At 41.2% G+C, this 21,245-nt stretch overlaps 1 protein-coding gene across 3 annotated transcripts in view; it reads left to right on the top strand.

The window, feature by feature from the left end:
• Positions 1-21,245, top strand: part of MEIS1 (Meis homeobox 1) — a 141,343-nt gene that overhangs the window by 61,900 nt on the left and 58,198 nt on the right. For all 3 annotated transcript variants that reach the window (XM_065929041.1, XM_065929040.1, XM_065929042.1), the window contains one exon: positions 16,876-17,021. In XM_065929041.1, coding sequence (XP_065785113.1) covers positions 16,876-17,021 — 146 coding nt within the window. The remainder of the gene's footprint in view (positions 1-16,875; positions 17,022-21,245) is intronic.

Below are 21,245 nucleotides of genomic sequence, written 5' to 3'. Positions count from 1 at the left end.
AGGAGAGGCTGGGATTGGTCTTCTGAGGTCTGTTTTTGAAAGAGAGGATCCCTCCAGCTGGGAGCAGTATTCAGTCCTGGGAAAGAAGGCTGGCAGGGGCTGAGGGCTGGGAAGGGAATAGACAGTCCTGCCAGCTTGTGGTCAAGAGCAAGACCAGACCCAGAAGAGGACCAGGAGCAGAGTGGGGAATCCAGAGACATGCCTGCACTGGAGGGCGCATCTGAATGAGGAGAGGGAGTGGGTTGGGTGACTGGGTGAAGGTGAGCGGTTCTGTGAATCTAGGTCTGGGAGAGTATCATGGGACTGAGGCAACTTTGACTCTTCCAGTCTTGTGGGAAGAATGTCTCAGAAACTGAGTGGGGCCCTGGGTCACAGGTAGAGCTTATGGAGAGGCAGCTACAAGGCTCGGGAAGAGAAAAGGACAAACTGGAGAAGAGAGCAGGTGCTGGGTGCATCAACCCCCTTTCCATGGGAGGGGAGGTCTCAGCTCCTCCTTCCTGCCCCAGGTAGATTTCAGATTAGCATGTAGGTGACATCATCACTAAAAACCACACAGGTCAATCGCTGCCCCTGCCTTGGGTCCTCTGCTTCAGGCTGGTATCCATGAGGCAACTTTGTCTGGATGTCTATACCCTGCCCCCGCCCAGGAGGAGAGATCCTCCTCTCTTTGATATGTAAATGGTGAGAGAAAATCAGCTTTGGTGGGAGTTTGTGGGCCATCCATCTCCTACCCACTCCTCTCAGGGGGAGCAGCCTGGCCGCACCTGTCCAGAGTAGACTCCTGATTTCAGAGGGTGCGGGGGTCTCCAGAAAGGGTAGCTCCCCCTCCCCCACATACACACAACTTTCCTACTAGCAGAACTTCAGACACCTGACACTGAAAGACACTTGGAAGCCATTGTGTGATGCTAAGAAATGTGTGCTCTGTTGTGTTTTATGTCCACGTCCTAGGCATCAACATTTTTGTCATTTTTAAGTGACAACTCAGAGGCCCTAGGAAGTGGAAGGGGCCTCTGTAGGGTGGTGGTGCTCTAGCTAACACAGGCCTCCCCTATGCATTTTGATGGCTGGTTTCTCAGTTGCCACCTCTTAAGCTTTTCTATATGACTTTCTCTTTTAATTTTTGGAGGCACCTTCAAGGAAGTCCCCTCACTTTGGCTATTTTTGACACCCTCCCATTCCTGTGTGTGTTCTTCAGATCCGTAAACACTTGGTATTTGTTTTCTTTCTTGTGCATTGCAGAGGTGGTTTTTATACTTAACCCTTTCTCATTCCCTTTGCCTAAGGAACAGTCACTCACATGGCATCTGCGGTTGCTGCTTCTGTATCTCCTTTTTCTGTGACTTCAGTAGAAAGAGTATGATCCAGGAGCTGTTACAAAGCCCACATTATGGGTCAGACTTTGTTCTGCTGTGAACAGCATGCAGCCATGAGAAACGACACTGTTTGCTCTGAAAGATCTTTCTAGAAGCTAAAGAAGTGCACCTACATCATCATCATTATCTAATTGAGTGTTAAATGGAGAGCCTAATTCTGGAGTGGTTAGAGGTTTAGCCTTGAGCCAGATCTGTATTCAAATTCACTGGGAACTCTCTTTTCTTGGTTAGATGGTTAGATGGCATCACTGATTCAATGAACATGAATTTGAGCTAGTAGATAGTAGAGGACAGAGAGATAGTAGAGGACAGAGAAGCCTGGCATGCTCTAGTCCATGGACTTCCTAAGAGTCAGACATGACTTAGTGACTGAACAACAACGACAAAGAGGGGACTATTTCCTTTTCTGTGTATTAGGGTTACTGCAAGGAGGACAAGAGATAATTCAGATAAGTGTTTAGCATGGTCTGTGCTCTCTGTGCAGCCTATAATCATTAGTAAGTATGAGTTATTTCTATTGGGTACTAAAACAGTGTTTGAAAGATCCATAACATGTAAAGGGTTTTTGAAATGGGGAGAAATTGATTTTTTACTGTGATAATTTAGCTTTAATGTCTAAGGATTTCGTAAGAATTAGTTAATTGAAAATAAAGGCTAGACACCATTTCAAGTATCTAGTAAGTGCTCAATAAGTGCTAGTTTTATCATTACTCACATAGTCCATCCCTGGTCGTACTGTCTGGACAAGGGGATAGATTGCTGCTGCTGCTTAGTCGCTTCAGTCGTGCCTGACTCTGTGACCCCATGGACTATAGCCCACAGGCTCCTCTGTCCATGGAATTTTCCAGGCAAGAATATTGGAATGGGTTGCCATGGCCTCCTCCAAGGGATCTTCCCAACCCAGGGATCGAACCCAGGTCTCCCGCATTGCAGGTGGATTCTTTACTGTCTGAGCCAGCAGGGAAACCCAAGAATACTGTAGTGGGTAACCTATCCTTTCTCCAGGGGATCTTCCCAACCTAGGAATCGAACCAGGGTCTTCTGCATTGCAGGCGGATTCTTTACTAGCAAGAGATGGACTATAGTTGACAATTAGCCCTGTAATTGACAATTAGCCCTGTAATTCTTTTTTTTAAAAAATGTTTATTTAGTTATTTGGCTGTGTTGAGTGTTAGTCGTGGTACTCGGGGTCTGCCTTGCAGTGCACACTGACTTCTCCCTAGTTGGGTGTGGGCTCCAGAGCTCGCGGACTCTCTAGTGGCGCTGGCTCAGGTGGGATCTTAGTTCCCTGACCGGGGATGAGCTTGTATCCCCTGCATTGCAAAGTGGATTGCTAACCATTGGACCACCAGGGAAATCCCCTAACCCTGTTCTTCTTTAGAGTATCTTGATTTTCCTAGACCTTAAAGATACTTTCCCCCTCTCAACATTTGTAAATCAAGAACAGAACCTTTGCTAGTGAAAACCACTACGGAAATATGTAGAAAGCAGAGGTCAAGATATCAGGAATGAACCTATTGGAGTGGGAGGTGAGAACCTGTGTTAATAAAAATTGTTTCTAGTATATCACCATCCAGTCATGGGCTGCCAGCTTCCTGTGATAGGACTCTTTTTAGACTGCCCTGCCCACCCTTTTTACTCTGAAGCCCACCCACAGAGTTGTACATCACTTCAGGGTTCTTTGGGGAAATTGAAGAAAAGAAAAAACGAAAAACATGTGCCATGCTAGGAGAGTGGGTGTATTTATTTTGGAAAAGTTTGGCTCCTGGAAATGAGAATGGGATTGGGGGAGGAGCCATGACAGGAGTGGCAAGCACTGTTTCCCTGCTTGGGCTGAGGGGCTCAAGATAAATATTCCCTTGTTCAAAGAACATCCTCCGTAGCAAAGTCACCACAGGGACCAGGATTCACCGAGCTGAGCCACCTCGGCCAGGCGTGGAGTTAAACACTTAATGCAGCTTATTTTGCTTCATCTGCCCAATAACTCTAAGGTGCAAGTACTGTTACTATGGGCTTCCCCAGGTAGGTCAGCTGGTAAAAAAAAAAAAAAAAATCTGCCTGCAATGCAGGAGACCCCGGTTCGATTCCTGGGTCGGGAAGATCCCCTGGAGAAGAGATAGGCTACCCACTCCAGTATTCTTGGGCTTCCCTGGTGGCTCAGCTGGTAAAGAATCTGTCTGCAATGCAGGAGACCTGGCTTCGATCCCTGGGTTGGGAAGATCCTCTGGAGAAGGAAAAGGCTACCCACCCCAGTATTCTTGCCTGGAGACTCCCCATGGGCAGAAGGGCCTGGCGTGCTACAGTTCATGGGGTCACCAAGTCGGACATTACTGAGGACTAAGCACAGCACAGCGCTATTACTATGCTCATTTTTCTCCAGTGGGGTGAAACTGAAGCTTGGAGAGGTTAAGTAACTTGCCCAGAGTCACACAGCTGATAAGCGGGAAGAGGGGACTTCCATGAACCTAGGCAGTCCAACTCCGGAGGCTAAACCTTCTCTTAGAACAGCTCCAACACCTCCAACAGAGGAGGCAAGAAGCGAGGTATAGTAAGTGCTGAGGAGATGAGGAGAAGGATGAGGACTGTAGCACTCACAGAAACAGGAGTCGCCAGTGAGGGCATCCTGGCTTATTTCGTCGTCCTGGAGACATCAGTGAGGTTGCCTGCTCGCATGAGTACCTGAACAGCCCTGCCCTCAGCCTTGCCCAGCGGGTACAGGTACATTTCATCGTGTGGAGGGATGGGAGGCTGTCCCCATCTTGCCCTGTAGCTAGGCATCCTCAAGCACCTGCTGACTTTTGGTGTCCCTGGGGGAAGATGCTCCAGAGCCTTGCCAAGATGAACCTCGTGGTCCTTGGACAAGCAGTGCATCATCCACAACACCTAGGGGCTTGTTAGAAATGCATAATCTCAGGTGCCTTCCCTGCTAAATCCAAACCTAGACTCTTTTTTAAAAAACTTTTTATTTTATATATTGGAGTATAGCTGTTTAATAATGATGCAGGTGCATAGCAGAGCGACTCAGTCACGCATCCGCATATTTCCAGGCTCCCTCAAACTCCCCTTCCATCCAGCCTGCCACAAAATCCCGGGCACACATTCCAGCTGAAATGGCACTGCTCTAAAAAGTTTCGTTTACTCTGCCCGCCAAGGGCAAGTCCCCACGTTTCGGAGGAGCGTGCAGGCTCCTGTCCCCCATTAACTGAGTGACTGGTGTGTGTGGCCCCACACACCTACACGAGCGCTGGCGTCTTGGATAATCAGAGGAAAGAAGGTTGGCTGTCTTCACAGACACATGTCAGTAGTTCTCCATCCTCTTCTTTCAGAACCTCTTCTAGGTGGCTATAAAATAAATGAATGAGTGAATAACAAGTATTTTTTTTAAATTACAATTTCTTTCTTGCCCATTTCCCTGCTGCCTCTACTTCATGTCTCTTCCTTCTCCCCAAAGACTTGCTAATCTACATTTCACAACCTCGTTCCATTTGACTTTGTGTGCAAAGAAATCTGTGCAGAATATCGTCTCTTTTTTGCCTCCTTGATCCATGGCATTTCCTCTCGCTCCAGCTTCTGTCCCAGGAGGTGGGTCCCACTCTCTCATCCCCAGTAATCTGCCTTCCGCTGCCTTGGTGCCCTTACTGTGCACACCGTGACCTTGCCTCACACCTCCTCATAAATGGAGAGCAGAATAAAAGGGCATTGCTAAGGGGTGAGGACGAGAGCGCCCACACGTACCTGGGGGGAAGATCCCCAGGAAGCCAGGCCGGTCACGGTGAACTGATGCCCCACATTTAACCAACTCCCAGAGCTCAACGCCAAGGCTCTGCTCATCCCGCCACACAGACCAGAGAAGTGAGGGCAAACACAGGGGTAGAGTTCCGACAGAATGGAATCCATACCTTATCCTGGTTTATCTGGAGTCTTTCAAAAATAATGTGGTCCAGACGAACAGAATCCTACTTTTTTTAAATGAAAAAATATTTTTAAAATATTTTAAGATGTAGGGACATGTTTAATGAAACTGTCTCCAGACTCCGTGTATGCTCTCCCATATCTGATTATGGTCAACTTAAAAAAATAATTGAAAGTCAGTAGGTACAGGAGTTATGGCCCTGCACCTTATCTCTTCTTGTTTATAAAACCTCTTTAGCATTTGTAGAGCTGCTTTCCCCAAAGCTAAATGGCTCTGGTGTGCTGTGCTTTTTAGGTGCGTATTTTTTGCCTGTTAATCATCCTATATTTTTACAAAGATTTCAGCCTACAAACTATAAAGCAGGAGACCAGATGAGTAAACTTTTAAAAACTGTATCTAAAATAAACATAACAGTTCTCTGTTTAAGGAGCTTTTGGTCATTTCTTTGTGAAAAGTCTATGAGCTTTAACTACATTTAATCTGTGATTTTTAATCCAGTGGTTCCCAAACTGGGCTGTACATTTTAATCATCTTGGAGCTTTAAAAATCACTAATGCTGGACTCTCACCCTTCAAAATACTAGTTTAATTGGTCTCGAGTACAGCATAAGGCATCAGCATCCGTAAAAGCTGCCACGTGATTTCTGTGTAGCTAAAATTGAGCAACACTGCTTCTAATCTTCATGCCAGAGACTTTTTTTTTAAAATCCTACTTTTCAACTGTATCCTATACAATTTTTGAAGAAATGACCTCTTTGATAAATAAATGTTTTCCTATCTGTGTAAAAATGTGTGTGTACCTATATACATACACACATGCAGAGCGTATAGAAGAATAAAAATAAATTATATGACAAGCTTTTGAAGATATCACAAAGTAAATGATGTGTCTTTCTGTCTATAAGAGTGGCATTTGTTTTTTTGTTTGTTTTTTACTGACAAACCATTTATTTTCATGGTAATATAGAACTTTGTGACCATTCACTAGTATATATTTAATATATTTTGGGAGGAATATTTCAAGCAATGTCATACACCAAAAGTGAAATAAAGTATTAGTCATTCAGTCGTGTCCGACTCTGTGACCCCATGGACTGTAGCTTGGCAGTCTCCTCTGTCCATGGAATTCTTCAGGCAAGAATACTGGAGTGGATTGCCATTTCCTTATTTTATTAGTAATGTCATACATTACTATAATATTAAAAAATAGGCAAATGCTGGGTCCTAAAATACTTTCTGAGATGTTGATTCCGAACAAAAGTTTATGGTTTTATACTGTTTTACCTTTGCAATTAAAGTGTGTTCTCTTTTTGTTTCTTGGAAAAAAGTCGGGGATTTCCATTTTGTTTTATTGTTAGTATAAATACATAGATTTCAGTAATATTTTGCAGTACACTCACATCCTGAAGTTTCTAAGACTTCATTAAGGAGTTATGCTGTTTTTGCAGGGATTTTCCATGGTGTTTGGTTGTAAAAAATTGCTGAATGGATGAAAAATGAGTAAAATGTAGTTTTTTCTTCTTTCCTATTCATCATTGCTGTTTGTTTTCTGTGTGTAGGCAACTAATTTGCTGTTGTTCTTCTGGAGGGGGGGATTTCAAGTCAAAGAGTCACACTGAATTACTAGAAAAAGGTATTCCTATCTCAAAAGATCAAAGTATACAATGATTTAAGGAAAAAAAAGTGGAAAATATCTAATTTTTGCTATAGTTGTATTGTCCACTGTACTCTTATTTGTATGAACACTTAGATAAAGTAAATCCAAAGTAAACTATAAATATGATTATTGGTTGATTCCAACTGACAATCTTACTTTCCATGAATTTAGAAAGTCCAGTTTCTTCCTTTAATCCCATCAACTACACATTAAAACTTTAACAAAAAAAAATTTTTTTTTTTTTGATAATCTGTAAAAATCCAGCAAATATTTTCATTCTGGGTCTCAGTTATTTAGTAAATTTCCTTCTTTAGCTTTCACTCAGTTATGTTTTATACATTATTTGAGTCGACAATGAAGATAGAAACTTAATGGAATATGTGATTAATGGGAAAGAAGTTATTCCAAATGTATTTCAATAGGCTGGCAATCTCTGAGTAATTAACACCCAAATTATGAATGAAATACACACCACACACACACACAATGTCCAGCCTGGATCTTTTACTGCTGTTCTCCATGCTTTACATCTTCAGGACCCATTTAGTACCATCATAGTTTCTGTAAGAAGCACTTGACTTTCCAAATAAGAGGCTGGGGATTGGGGTCAGGGGGTGGGGGTTGTGGGTTGTAACCATCAGTTAGGAAAGTGACACTGGACTTTTTTGAAAGATTGGCATCCATTGATTAAAATATACAAGCCATATATATTTATTTTTAACTTTATATCTCTTCATGAAATCCTGCCATTAAAAGTTCATTTACTTTAACGACTCTTTTAAAAATTCCAACACTTCTGGAAAGGTGAGAAAGGCATCGGTAATTCATTCCTAGTCTGAATTAATTCTTTCAGTTTGCTGGCTATCTGAAGTCTGCCTCAGGTCAGCTAGACTGAAAGGCTGGGTATTGTGATTGGCAGGAGGTGATGAGTGGGATTTCATAACAGGAGGAGAATTGGTCTGGTGGTGTGACCATAGTCACAAGTGCTTCTATAAGGCATTGGGATACTTGGAAATTCCAGGAGAGGGAAATGATGTAGCAGAGGAGAGATTAAAAAAAAAAAAAAAGAGGTACTAAAGACGATTACATATATTTTAGTATTTTCCTAGGTTGGCTCTATGCATAGCAATATGAGAAGAAACTCATCTTCCTCCTTATTTTTGCCCCTTCTGACTTCCTGTACCCAGGGCTCACATGTCAGGTGGAGCTTCATTCACTTAATGAATTACTTTGGCTTTTGATGAACTAGACTTGGAAACTATCACCATTCATAAGTTGCTTCTGTGGGAAAATATGTCCTGATGTCCAAGAGACCTGCTTACAAATTAACTCCAGAATGTAATAGGTGCCTAAATAGGGGTCCGCCTGAAAGACAGACTCTTCGTTTTCCCCTTGTCCCCTCATTCTCAAATCTTGGTTTGGAATGGAGAGATTTCTTAGGTTGAACCAGAAAGCGACACTGGAGGATGAGGCTTTATGTGGTAAAATTTATGTAATATCAGAGTGTGCAATGGAGAAGATACTGATGACCCCACAGAAATACCTTTATAGGTCACAACTTTTAGAAGCCTAGGGATGAACACCTAACTCCTGACCATGGCCCCCAAGGCCCTGTGTGGTCTTGTTCCTCTTTCCTCTCCAGCTTCACCTCCTCTTGCTTTCCCAGGTCCTGGTACTGTGGTTGCTTCATGCCTTCTCCAGACAGGCAGGGCCTCTGTACATACAATTCCAACCTGCAATATTTCCCTTCCCTCTGCTGTTTCAGGCTGCCCACTACCCAGATGCCTTTTCTCTCACCTTCAGATTTCTGCTCCAGATTGCTCCCACCCAAGTCAATGTCCTTTGTTTCACATGCTCATGGATTTATATTTCTTTCTGTTGGAGTGCAGTTGTACACTTATTACTGTGACTATTTTGTTTAATATCTGTGCCCTCTAACTGGAAAGCACACAGAAACAAGGACTCTTCCTGGTTTGGTTCACCATTTGTATCTCTAGGGGTTGGCATTCATGTTTGGGACATAATAGGAATTCAGTACGTTTTTGTTAAATGAATGAATGAATGATAAGAGTGACAGCTTGTGCAAAAGATGGACATATATACAGAGCTCATTTTTCAATGCTACATTTACTCTTTAAAAAAGGGGACAGTAGGTTCATAGAGAGAGCTCCTGCTTCCAGGCTCAGCTTCTCCATCTCTTCCCTGGGGTTTCTGTGATATCAGGAGTCCACTAAAGGGCATAGTGAGACTGTGAGCTTATCCCACAGTGGTTAACTATTAATAAATATTTGTCATAGTTTAACAAGCCTAAATTCAACTAGAAAGGAAAAGCCTCATAGTGAATTTCTGTGAAGCCAACCCTAGAAAGGATAGCTAGATATTTCTTTGTGTAAGTGCCAAGAAGATGTTTACTTAAAGTTTCCTCTTCTTGATCGCTTGATCTTCTCCTCTGCTCCCCTTTCCTCCAACTTTTTGATCAGTGCCGTTGCTGTATCTGTCCCACTGGGCATTTGCAAAGTCCCTTCTAGGACTCAGCACTGCCTGTTTGTTGGGCAGGTACCAACAACACCTCATCTTGGTTTCCAAAGGAACTACCTTAACAATTTCAGGAAAGCTGTGGTAGTTAAATAAAAATATATGAGAGTCTGCTTTCCTTTGTTATTTTTCTTTGATCAACTGAGAATCCCTTTGAACTAAGAATAAGGAAACCTTCAACACCTAAGGATGAGAAGAGATACAAAAGAGAAGCTGAGTTAACAGAACCCTAATCAAAGTTAAATGTAGCAGTTAACCATTGGATTTAGACTATTATATATGTCTATTGGCTGTAGATTTGGAGATGTAAGAAGTTCACTCTATTTCTTTTGAAAGTGCGGAAGAAGGCTTATGAGGGTGTCTTATGTTTTCATTTATCTTGCAAAAACCTTTCTGATGTCTCCTAAGATCCTGTGACATGTCAATTTGTAACAGTATCAGATATTAATGTCCCTGGATACCCATTGGTGAAGAATTGCTGAGGCAGGTGTGGAGGAGTGCTATGGGAAAGACTTGACACATGATTTGGTTAAGCTAAGGGAAAACCGCAGTTCTAGAGTTTTGTGTTTGCACTATAGCTATGAAGGGTGAGTCTGGAGTTTGAGCTCAGAATCTGATTGTCTGCTTGGGGACAGTTGAGATTCTTTGCTAGGGTTAAACTGGGAGATTTGTCAAGGGTGGTGGAAGGGAGGTGATATAATTAATTCACTGAGGGGAAAATGCAGAAGGAAGCAAATTACTCTTGCTTTAGTTTTTGATATTGAACTTAGGAAAAATGAAGAAAACAGCAAGCATTTTAGTTAAGTAAATAGTTTTAAGTTGTAATTGCAGGGAGAAGAGATGTATTGCTCAAGGGCTACAGTAAACATTATAAAAAAGTCTGATACTTCAACTCTTAGTTCATCTCTTATCCAAGATAGCTTAAAAATTCTAAGGAAATTTCCCAGCTTTGGAGAATGCATTTTTAAACATCATCTTATATTTCATTGGTGAATATTTTTCAAGAATTTCATTTAGGTGTGTTTCAAACAAAATTGTAACAGCAGGAAATTCAAACTATGATTTTCTCCATGCAGTGAAAAAAAGTGTCTTCACACATTCACTTAATAAGCAATTGACAAGGTTGTGCTCTATATATTGGGGTGGCTCTTGGATTAGAGAATTTTAGTGAGGAGTGTGACCAGGTCCCTGTTGTCACATATTCTGGGGTCACACTGAGGGAACACATATGGAAATCAAAAGTCCTAGTAGAGTATGATGTATGTTTGGGTAGAGGAATGTGAGGAGAAGAAAAATCACTCAGAACTAGAGTAGAGGAATAGTAAAGATTACTAGAGTCCAGCAAAGACTCCTTAGAGGAGATGGTGGTTGAGCCAAATCTAAAAGGTCACTAAGGGGTTTGCCAGGAAGGATGCTATAGGGAAACGGACTAGCATAGGACTGCACACAAAGAGATGTGAGAGAGCCTTGTGTACAGTGAGATCCTGAGAAGGTCAGGTGGACTCAGGACTGGGCTGGAGGTAGGGTGGTCAGTGCAGTGCCCATGGGGATCTGGTGGAAGACAGGCTGGAAAAACACCCCAGCAAGAGATCACGAAAGGCCTTCTATGCCAGGCTAAAAAGTGTGACCTTTATCCTGAAGGCAGAGGGCAGCCACAGAAGGATTTTAAGTGCCAGGGTTATACGATCAGAAACGTGTTTTAGAAAAATCATTCTGGTAGCTATTACACATTCTAAATGAAGACAAAACACCTCCATAAAGCCTCTGAAGTATTCTAGCTGGTTCCTGAGAAAGGCTTGTCTATAATTCTCTCCATTTATCCTCTTAACATAACACAGAAACATTATCCCCTCTGACTTCTGACTAAGTAGACACACCAGGATCTGGAGAAGTGGGTTTGGGGTAGGTTTTACATTTTTCCTAGCAACCTGGCACACCCAGATAGCCCGACTACAAAGGAAACCTGACCTCCCCACAGCGTAGGGGTGTCTGCACCAGTGGCCATTAGAAAGACCGGAGTGTGCCTGCACCCCATTTAAGAGTTGAATGCCATATTCTTTCGTGGAGATGTACTACATGAGAGAACAGACAAGAGAAAAAACAGAAACCCTTAATATTTAACCTTGAAACCAGGAAACCCTAAAGTTTAACCACCTCTCAACATGACCTGTACAGTCCTAGGCAAACCTTGAACTGATCATTCACACAACTTTCAGGGCACAGTAGAATTGCCTCAGTATTGAAAGATAGTGGTTATCACTGACCTTGATTTTTGAGTCTAGGTACATTCTGGGAACAAAGACTCGATCTCTAAATACTCAAAGAGGAGAAAAGCAAAGGTTAAGGAGAGAATGTGGCCTGAAAAGATGGAGTCTCAATACAGAGTTGTCAGTGAAATGGTTTTGAAGCAGGGGTGGTTTCCAGCTTGGTTTCCAGCAAAACAAGAGGGTCCACAACCTTGCAGGTTCTTTTGCCCTGGCAGCTGAAAGTTCATCTCCCTAATTAGGAGTTTTGCCTCTCCGACAGAAAGAACCCTCTGACTGACAACCCACTTTATTTCTACCTGCTGGCCCACTGCCAAGGGAAGTACCCAAGCCTTGTGATGTAAATACCAGGCGCTTTTGGGTGTTTTGTTTCTGCCTCCCTCAGAATAGGTCTGGGGTAGTGGCAGTCCTGGAGGTAGAGAGAGAGTTAGGAGGGGAAGAAAAATGGGAGTCGGGCTTTGACCTGCCAAGGAAAGAGCCCCCGCTGACACGGTCAGTCTGACCCATTGAATGGTCTGAATACGATAAATGCCGCTTTATCCTGCCTTGAAAGGCACGAGATAGCGCAGTCTAAATGCCTGGGCATGCTTAAATAGGCGACCAGGGATGTTTGAGTTGAGCCTGTTTGAAATCTGAGCTCTCTGACAGCCTGGGAGCTGTCACAGGTCACCTGCCTTGCTCCGCTGGGACGGGCCCAGGTCTCACAAGAAATTGTCCGTAGACGAATTGTAGTACAAATTCCTTTCTTTGTTGGTTGGCCTCTTTCACTAGACCATGGCCTATAAAATTTTGTAAAAACAATTCTTAAATATTATTTGAAAGGGCAAATGGCCCACGCTGAAAGGTTTGACAGTTTGACATATAGTGCATGGTTTTGAGAGCTCGCAACCTGAAAAGTGCGGCCAGGATTCCTCCCCAGCTTGTTAGAAGCCTGGTGTTTTTTAAGCAGTGTTTTGTGGCCGCCCAGAGTTCCTCTGCTCCCAGCCATCTGACAGGCCAGGAGTCTGCTTCAGTGATCTGAAATCCTTTTAGACTCATTTGTGAGCAAGCAGGAAAAGGCGCTGGCACCTTTGAATCCGGCATCCGAAAAGCACAGGGCCAGGTAGTGCCAATTAAGGAGCCATGCAGACGGTCAGATCAAAGCAGATGGCCGTGGAGTCTTCTGATAGCGCCGGAGCCAGTGCCCAAAGAGAGAGGAGCCCAGAATGGCACTTCAGTGAGGGGGCGAGGGGGGATTTGAGTGGCCCGGTCTCATCAGAGCCAGGGAAGTCGCCGGGAAGTGGCTTTCTGCATTAGAATATGCGTGTGCGGCTCAGCGCCCACGGGCTGCCTCTGCATCGCCAAAGGCCATTTTCAGGAGCCTCTGGCCCCTCAGTCACTGGCCTGCTAGTTAATTGCCACACGGACTTCATGACACATGGGCAGATAATATGACATTTTCGGTTTCTGTCACTAGCAAACGCCACAACGTTGCTTGCACTAGTTGCTAAGAAGCTGTCAGAACCCATTAGCAATTGGCTAAAGTCGCCCTATGGCATTTCCTCATAGCATCAGCAAAACGAGCATAAATCACCCACTGGAGCCTACTGCTATCCTAATGAGGCTGTAAGCTTGTTTATGGACTAGCATCATTTTTATGATTATTTCCACCTTTTCAGTTTGCCTTCATTTGGCGGCAGGAGAAGTCAGCTCCAGGAATGAAGTCACTGCTGACATTTTACAAATGTGGTTCAGAGCCGCTGCCTGCTGCCGTGTGGTCGGCCGGCGGTCCTCCAAGTTTGTTTAGTGATCTTAAAAATAAAAAAAGGAAATAAATCCTCCGGAGACCGCAGAGAAGTGACTGTATCATATTGCAGTGTGGATGGAAATGTGCAAGGTACAATTGACCATTGAGACTTTCCTCTGAGGTGGAGACGTTCCGAGATCAATTTTCCAGTTTTAGAAAGTGGAAGAGGTTAAACAATTTATTAAGATCTATGAAAGCTTTGCTTTGAGAATCGTCTGTTTTAGTATGCTCTCCTCCTTCCCCGTCCTCTCCATTTCCCTAACTTGTGTCAGGAAGGAGCGGGGTTTATTGTTTTAGGCTTTTCTGAACATGCACCAGTATTTACACTGGATTGAAAGCATTTGCTTCCAATGAAAATCTTGTCTTAGATTACAACCCAGCAGTGTAATTTCCCTCCCAGATGGGAGTAAAGTAGCTGTATTTGCCTAAAAACAGTAGGAAGAACAAACTGAGCATTAAGCCAAGGCTGTTTTTGGCTTGAGCTAATGATGTAATAGAAACCTTTTATTCGAGAGAGGTCACTGCCAGGGACTGAAGGGGGTGATCTGGCTCTTGCTTGAAAGGTTTCTCCATTGTATCTACATAAGTCTTCACTTAAAAAATTCTGTTCCTAATGCTTCTGCTTTCATACAGCAGAAATAAACAGGAAAGGTTCTGGTGAGTGTTACCCATGGAATGCAGAAAGCCTTCCTCTCCTAATGGAGTATATAATTCAGGTGCCCTTAAGGCACGCTTTCAGGAATTCTTTTGCCTGAGGTAATGGGAAGCTAAGGCTGCTTTAAGGCCTTGATTATCTATTGATGCACAAAGCTGGAAAAAAGTCATCTCCTCTGGATTATAGTAGATATTTCCATAAATTATCAATGAATTCTCTTCAAGGCAGGCACTAGGCATTGCCTGTTAAATTAATCTGAAGGGGTTTTGAGATAGAGAGAAAGGCTATTTTTTTTTTTTAAGGTGGAAAACAGTCATGGCAAGGTGATGAAAAACTGTGTCCTTAGGTTAGAAGCTTTTTAATCGATGATCTAGTAATATGTTTCTTTTCCTTGGTTACCTTTTGCATATTGAAAGTGGATTAGCCCATTGAAATTTTAAATGCTGTTGAGTTGTTTTCTTTTCTCATGTTTCTTTAATGAATTGTTATTTTATATGGTGAATTGCTTCTCTGAATAAAAAGCCTCTTTAAATATTGGACTTTCAAAGAATTTATTAGGCAAATCCAAGGGGACTCCTTATAAAACACTTGGTTATGCAAATAAAGGATCCTGTGAGGTGGAAGGAGTGGCGGTTTAGGGATGTGGGTGCCTGGCCCTGCCTGGACCACCAGCCCATCCCCCTTGGACGAGTCACCCAGAAGTTTCACAAGTACTTTCTTCATTTCTACCATGAAGGCTTGGGCATTGTGGATCTTTATGACCTTTTTCACTGAGAACACAGCTACAGTTCTGTGGACTTTTCACAGAATATACGATTTTTGTCAACAAAACTTTGAATAAAATTAAATTATGGATTTTAAATTGGTAAAATCAGTTAAAATGTTTTAACTTGGGGAAACTTCTAAGATGGTGAGGGACAGGGAGGCCTGGCATGCCGCAGTCTATGGGGTGGCAGAGAGTCAAACACGACGGGGCGACTGAACAACAAAAAATTGATAAAAATTCAACAGAAAAGTTTTGTATTTGTGGCATATGCTGTAATCCTAGGAGAAATGTTAAAATCAGTCTGTTACTCACCCAACAAAGTTTTTAATCGTCAACTCAGTCAAGGTAATTTGGGGGACAGTTTTCTTTTTGGAGGGATGGGGAGAGTTTCCTGAGGGAGCTCTGTTAAGAGCAGTGAATTAACGACAGGCTAACTACTTTAGATTCGACTGAAATAGCTTAAATCAAAATAGGGAGTTCTTTAATATCCTGTGATAAACGATATGGAAAAAAAACATGAAAAATAATATATATGTGTGTAACTGAGTCATTTTGCTGTATAGCAGAAATGAAACGCAACATTGTTAATCAACTATACTTCAGTAGAATTTATTTTTAAATAAGGAATTCTTTTTGTGTGTAGAATTTAGATAAAAGAAGCTAAGACTACAGAAATTCATGAAGCAATACGAAGGAATCTGAGGCTAGTTTCCCTGTATGGATTTGCCAGAGTTCTTTGGGCCATGTGGATGGGTGAACACAGGGAGTGTGTTAGCTTGTTGCTAAGCCTTGCCTCTCTAGCTCTTCTTTCTGGGTCAAGATCAACCTGTCCCATCTAAAAACCAGTAGCTTCCACTGAGAGAGCTGGTGTACCAGTCTGACAAAAGCTAAGCTATTTTTGTTCTAGGGTAGTAACTTCAGTCCACTGTTGTTTTCCTTTTTAACTTTTGTGCCTAAACTTCAAGTGTTTACTTTCCATTTGTACCTTTTGTCTTGTTTTTCAGGCAGTGTTATTACACTGCCTGAAATTTAACCTTTTTATCTTATTCAATATGACATTTTCAAAGGAACACTACATTTTTGATTTTGTGTCACAGACCCCAAAAATTATCTAGAAGAAACAACTTAAATGTTGTGACAAAAGTCAATGGAAAAATAGGATCCAGTGTGCAGGATTGTGTAAAGCAGGTGACTTTTCAGTGAGAAAAATTTAAATCTAGAAGAAATTTAAGAAACTGCCTGGATTATTAGAGGACTACAGTCCCGATGGACTGTTAATTTAACATCACTTAGTTGATTTCAAGTCATTGTTTTCCAATAAAACGATTTCAAGAGTTTTCCCCTTACTATACTTGAGGCTCTCTTTCTATGACAAGAAAAATTATATTCTATTTGAAGCATTCCTATGTCAAACTGCTTATATGATGGATTACCTACATTTCCACGGCCTACTTTAGTCTTAAGATAGATCACTTGCGGAAATAGTTGAGATCTTAAATGCATCTTCTTATAAGTCGACGTCAATGACTTTATGTGGGATTTGGATACTCAGGAAGGGACAGCGCCTCTACTCATGGCTTCCACCATATTTAACTCCCCAGTAGAAGTTACACTTAACATGTCTCCGCTATCCACATGTGAGTAGTTATCATAGCAACAAAGATACTAAGGAGATTGGGTATTCCCCTCCATTCCCTTTAACCTTTCCCACTGTTCCTTGGAAGAAGTTCCTTAGACCTGACTACTTTTGAGCCTAGACCTTGGTCTTTCTGTCTTGATTAAAAAAAAAAAAAAGAAAACAGTACCAAATAAACTATGAATCACTGATATTGCTCTTTTGGTTTTGTTTATATCCAAAGGCATTCTATTTGAATAAAGCATGTCAAGGTAGCATCAGTCAAAATTTGATTCACTATGTTTGCAGGTGATGGCTTGGACAACAGTGTAGCTTCCCCCAGCACAGGTGACGATGATGATCCAGATAAGGACAAAAAGCGTCACAAAAAGCGTGGCATCTTTCCCAAAGTAGCCACAAATATCATGAGGGCGTGGCTGTTCCAGCATCTAACAGTAAGTGGATTCTAAATGACATATGTAAACTAAATATGGACAATGAACCAGTTTTGATAGAAAAAAACATGGGGAAGAATGATCCCTCTGGACTTGGAATATTTCATAAATCACTGTGTGCCCACAGTTCTTACAAAAGTGTTAGCACTTGTTTCCTAGATCCATACCCCGAATGAGGAGTTTTATTTGAAGTTTGCTATTTCAATTTTGCTCACTTTTGTAAGTTATAAGGTTTAGGAGATCATGAACACTTGTAATGTGAAGTATGTATGTTAATGATGTTGCTTTTCTCAGTGTGACTCTTAAGTACCAGGAACCAGATCCCACTAAGAACAAAGTCAGACAAACCCCAAAGAGAAGGACTTAATTTCTTCCAATGCTTTACAATGGACCTTTATGGTGACTGGTCTGCAGAAATTTAAATCTTGCTGCAATGGCAGGATGCTCACGTAATTTGCTTTTAAGTGGTTTGAACGTACTGGCTGCCATTACAAAATGTTCATCCGAGTCAGAGCTGCACAGTGAAAGTTGTCCCTGCGTTTAGAACTGAAAAGGGAAACAGCAATACAGAGTCAGTCCTTCCTGTGTAGTCCCTAGCGACTTTTCAAGCCGAGTTAACAGTTTATATTGTCTGTGTGAGTATTGCTGTTTTCACTGCAGGAATTCTCCTGGAGATGTGAGAAACTGGAGATTTGGGGCTTTATGCTACTGAGGGGTTTGTTTTGTTTGGTTATTGTTCTGAATGGATTTCATGTTGAAAACACTTACCATCATAATATTTTGGTGGATATTTTTGGAAGTGCATACTTATTTAAGGACATCTAAGGAAGAAGATGACATGAAAATTTATGGATAAAGTAACATTGAAAATCAAAAACTTGTTGACCTGGGAGATTTTCAATAGTATGGATAAAGGGTGAATTTAGGCAAGTCAGAGTACAGACTAGCCTAAAATGAATGAATGTTAAAAAATTTTTTTTTTTTAATATTAGGAGCAGACCTTTTGGTACTGTTTTTAGGTTAGTTTGCCTTTCTTAAACTCATTTGTTTTTCTTCAGTATCAATGTTAATTCTCCATTGTCACTAACGTGTCCAGACCTGTTGACCCTCACATCCTTGCCCACTTTCAAAGCTATGTTCCTCAGTGACTTATACTGATATAGGGAGACAAACAGGGGATGTGGGAAGCCATGCTGGTTCAGCTCCTCTGGATAGAGAATGTGTCTTCAATAACACTCAAGACTATAAATTAATCCCAATTTTACAGCATCCCTAAATAATAAAAACTGAGAGCAGCAGAACTGAAAAATAGTTTCTTTCCTTTTCTTCTTCCCAGTATGATTCCAAACAGTAACTAGACTATGCTGACAGTTTTGGAATCAGCTTTGAGAATAATACCGGTAGTGAGTTGAAGATGTAGATGGTTTAGCTGATTTTAACATCATATGAGGTTGACCTAAAACCCGATTTGGGTGCCATTACTTGCCTGCCACTTGTTGCATTTATGTGGATGGTTTGAGATCTGCCTTTTGAAAGTTTGCTGTTGAGGATTATTGACCACCACCAAAGCGGGGAGGGAAGGGCTAGGGTCTAGAGGGCATAGCATGAAAAATAGTCTGGCATCTAAAGTCATCAAGAGATAAGAAGTGACAATTGGGCAAAAGTGCTGATGCAGCCACGTTGGTGTTTCACCATTAGAGTTAACCGACTAAACTCTGGACGAGTGGGGAGAGAGGACAAAATCAGGTTGATCCTGAAGTCACAGCCAAACCCTTTCTGTTTCCTGTACTAACAGCAAGAAAAGATAGACTTCATCAGACTCTATTTCAATCTGCAAAGGAGTTTTGGCTTCCCTTGAAGCTGAGGTGCCCCTGAATAAAATATAATCAAATATTGGTTCAGACAGAATCAGGAGAGAAAAGCAACTTCTCTTATTAATCCACCAGATTTCCTGGTTTTCTAGGTCATATCCTTGTGAAGAACCTTACCAAGAGCTATGTTATTTTAAACCTCCCCCCCCCCCCCCACACACACACTTTTAAAATGGCCAGCATGACTTTACCTACATTGCAATGCTCTTTGTGGTCCATATATTATTGGGGCAGTTGCAATAGAAATTATTCATGAACTGTCTGATTTTGTGGAGGTCCAGCTAATTTCCTTCAGGCTGGGGGTCGGTGCTGGCCTGTACCACTACCCCGAAGAGGGAAACCCATTTGTTCTGGTCTCCTTGGCATTCTAGGAATGCTCATAGACATTGTCTCCTGGTTTCCATTGGACGTTTCCACCCTCCTTCCCCTCTCCACTGCTATCTACTCATACAAAATATTGGTAATGCTAATGGTCTCTAAAAAGTAAAACCTCTCGTAATATCATCTAAAAAAGAAAACTGAGAAGATATATTTACATTTTCTCCCTCTTTCCTTAGCCCAGTGAGAAAGATCCCCCTCCATTCCTCTTCTCCAATTGCTGGAGTAGATTGATCTCCAGTTACAAGGAATAGCCTTCTCCTTGTTTCCTTATGCTTGAAGGAATGCACAAACTGTTTAGGTAACATTTATAGTCAAGAGCTGATTATAATAAGTGATATGAAAAAACCTATAAAGAGAGTTTTATTATTATTTGGCCAAATGTAAGTAACTACTGTTATCTTAGTGTTAATTCTTTAGCAAATTTATTTCAGATTCTGGAAGATTTTTAGAGAGGCATAATTCAATTGAAAGACTGTATACAAATTGTAGAGGGTCACATTCTTCTATATGATTAGTGCAACTTAACCAGGAGATTCTTTCTGGGGTCTTGCTAAATATAAAAGAGTAATTGAAACTCTGGCTAATTAAAACAATAGCAATCGCAGTTTATTAGCAAATTGTAAAAACTAATCTTTTAAATATCAAAAAGCATATTATAAAACCTCACACACCTTTTGGAAAGCAGTTTGCTGTTTTGCTTTTTTTTTTCTTTTTAAAATAAATGGGTCAATCTTTTCATTGAGTGTATTCAGTTAAAAAAAAATCTGCCTTTGAAAGGGCTTTCAGCATTTGTTTGTTAAGGGGAGTAGAAAAGCTCTGAATTTAAAAAAAAAAAAAAAAAAAAAAACTTTCTGGATTTGCACCCCAGCTGCATAAGAAAAATGTGCCTTTCTGTAGTTGGCTGCAGGTAGTTTTAATCAGTAGCATATTTTACTACTCCAAGGAGAGAACTAAAGCTTCATGCTTGGACTCATAGTCTCTAGCAAGCTAAACTGGACATATTTGTGTATTATGAAGACAATAAAAGAAAAAGAAAACAGGTTTTGAACTTTGGTGCTGATTGGGGTAAAAGGAAATTTTAGTGATGTGAATTTCCAGTTAGCTAGTTTTGATAACTAGAGGTCTCCTAAAAAAAATATATATATATATTGCCTGGAATTGAAAAGAGTGACTAACATTATTTAGATAATGAGAGAGAATTCAAAAGAAAATGAAAGTATGTATTATAGAAATGCTTGCATTTGCCTGAAGACAAATCACTGCAAACGATTAGAAAGTACTTAATATTTGGCTGTGAGTCACTATATAGTCACGATCAGTTCAGGGGCATATACCACATCAAGATATTTTTCCTTCCTTAAGGGTATTATTCCAACTGTAAATATAACATACTATGTCATAATGTTTAAGCAGGATGTGTTTTGCATATTACTGGTTATCTTGCTACATAGCATTACAAAGATACATGCCTAAGGGCTAGTAAAAATGAGGAGAAGGAATAAATACAATGTTTAAGGTAAAAAAAAATCAAGGATCTTTTGTCTGTTTTTCTACTCTAGCATGTTGCACACACACACACCTAAAATACTGCAATCTTAAATAAAATCTAAGTAGAAAAGCAGTTAATATGATTCTTATTTATTTAAAATAACGCAGTGACATATTTTCCTGTATGGAGCTATTGTGTTCCCTAGGAATCTGGAGAGTTAGGGAAAGTGGAAGTTGTCAAAATGCATACCTGTAGATTCATGTGAAGAAATCAGACAGGGGGTGACATATTTGACTTTCATTCACGTTCTCTTGGATTCCCCATCCTTTCACTGATCTTGAGGATTCCATTGGGTGCTATAGAGACAAACTTCATTTCTAAGTTATATACACATTTTGCTCTTTGAGTTTGTTTTCTTTCTTTCAACTTTTAGCCTGGAATTTTTTTATTTTTTATTTTTTTGTTGTAGCTAAATTTATGTCT

The sequence above is a fragment of the Muntiacus reevesi genome, chromosome 3 (assembly GCF_963930625.1).
Source record: "Muntiacus reevesi chromosome 3, mMunRee1.1, whole genome shotgun sequence".
In the NCBI taxonomy this organism is placed as follows: Eukaryota; Metazoa; Chordata; class Mammalia; order Artiodactyla; family Cervidae; genus Muntiacus; species Muntiacus reevesi.
This window is presented reverse-complemented; position numbering and strand designations above follow the sequence as displayed.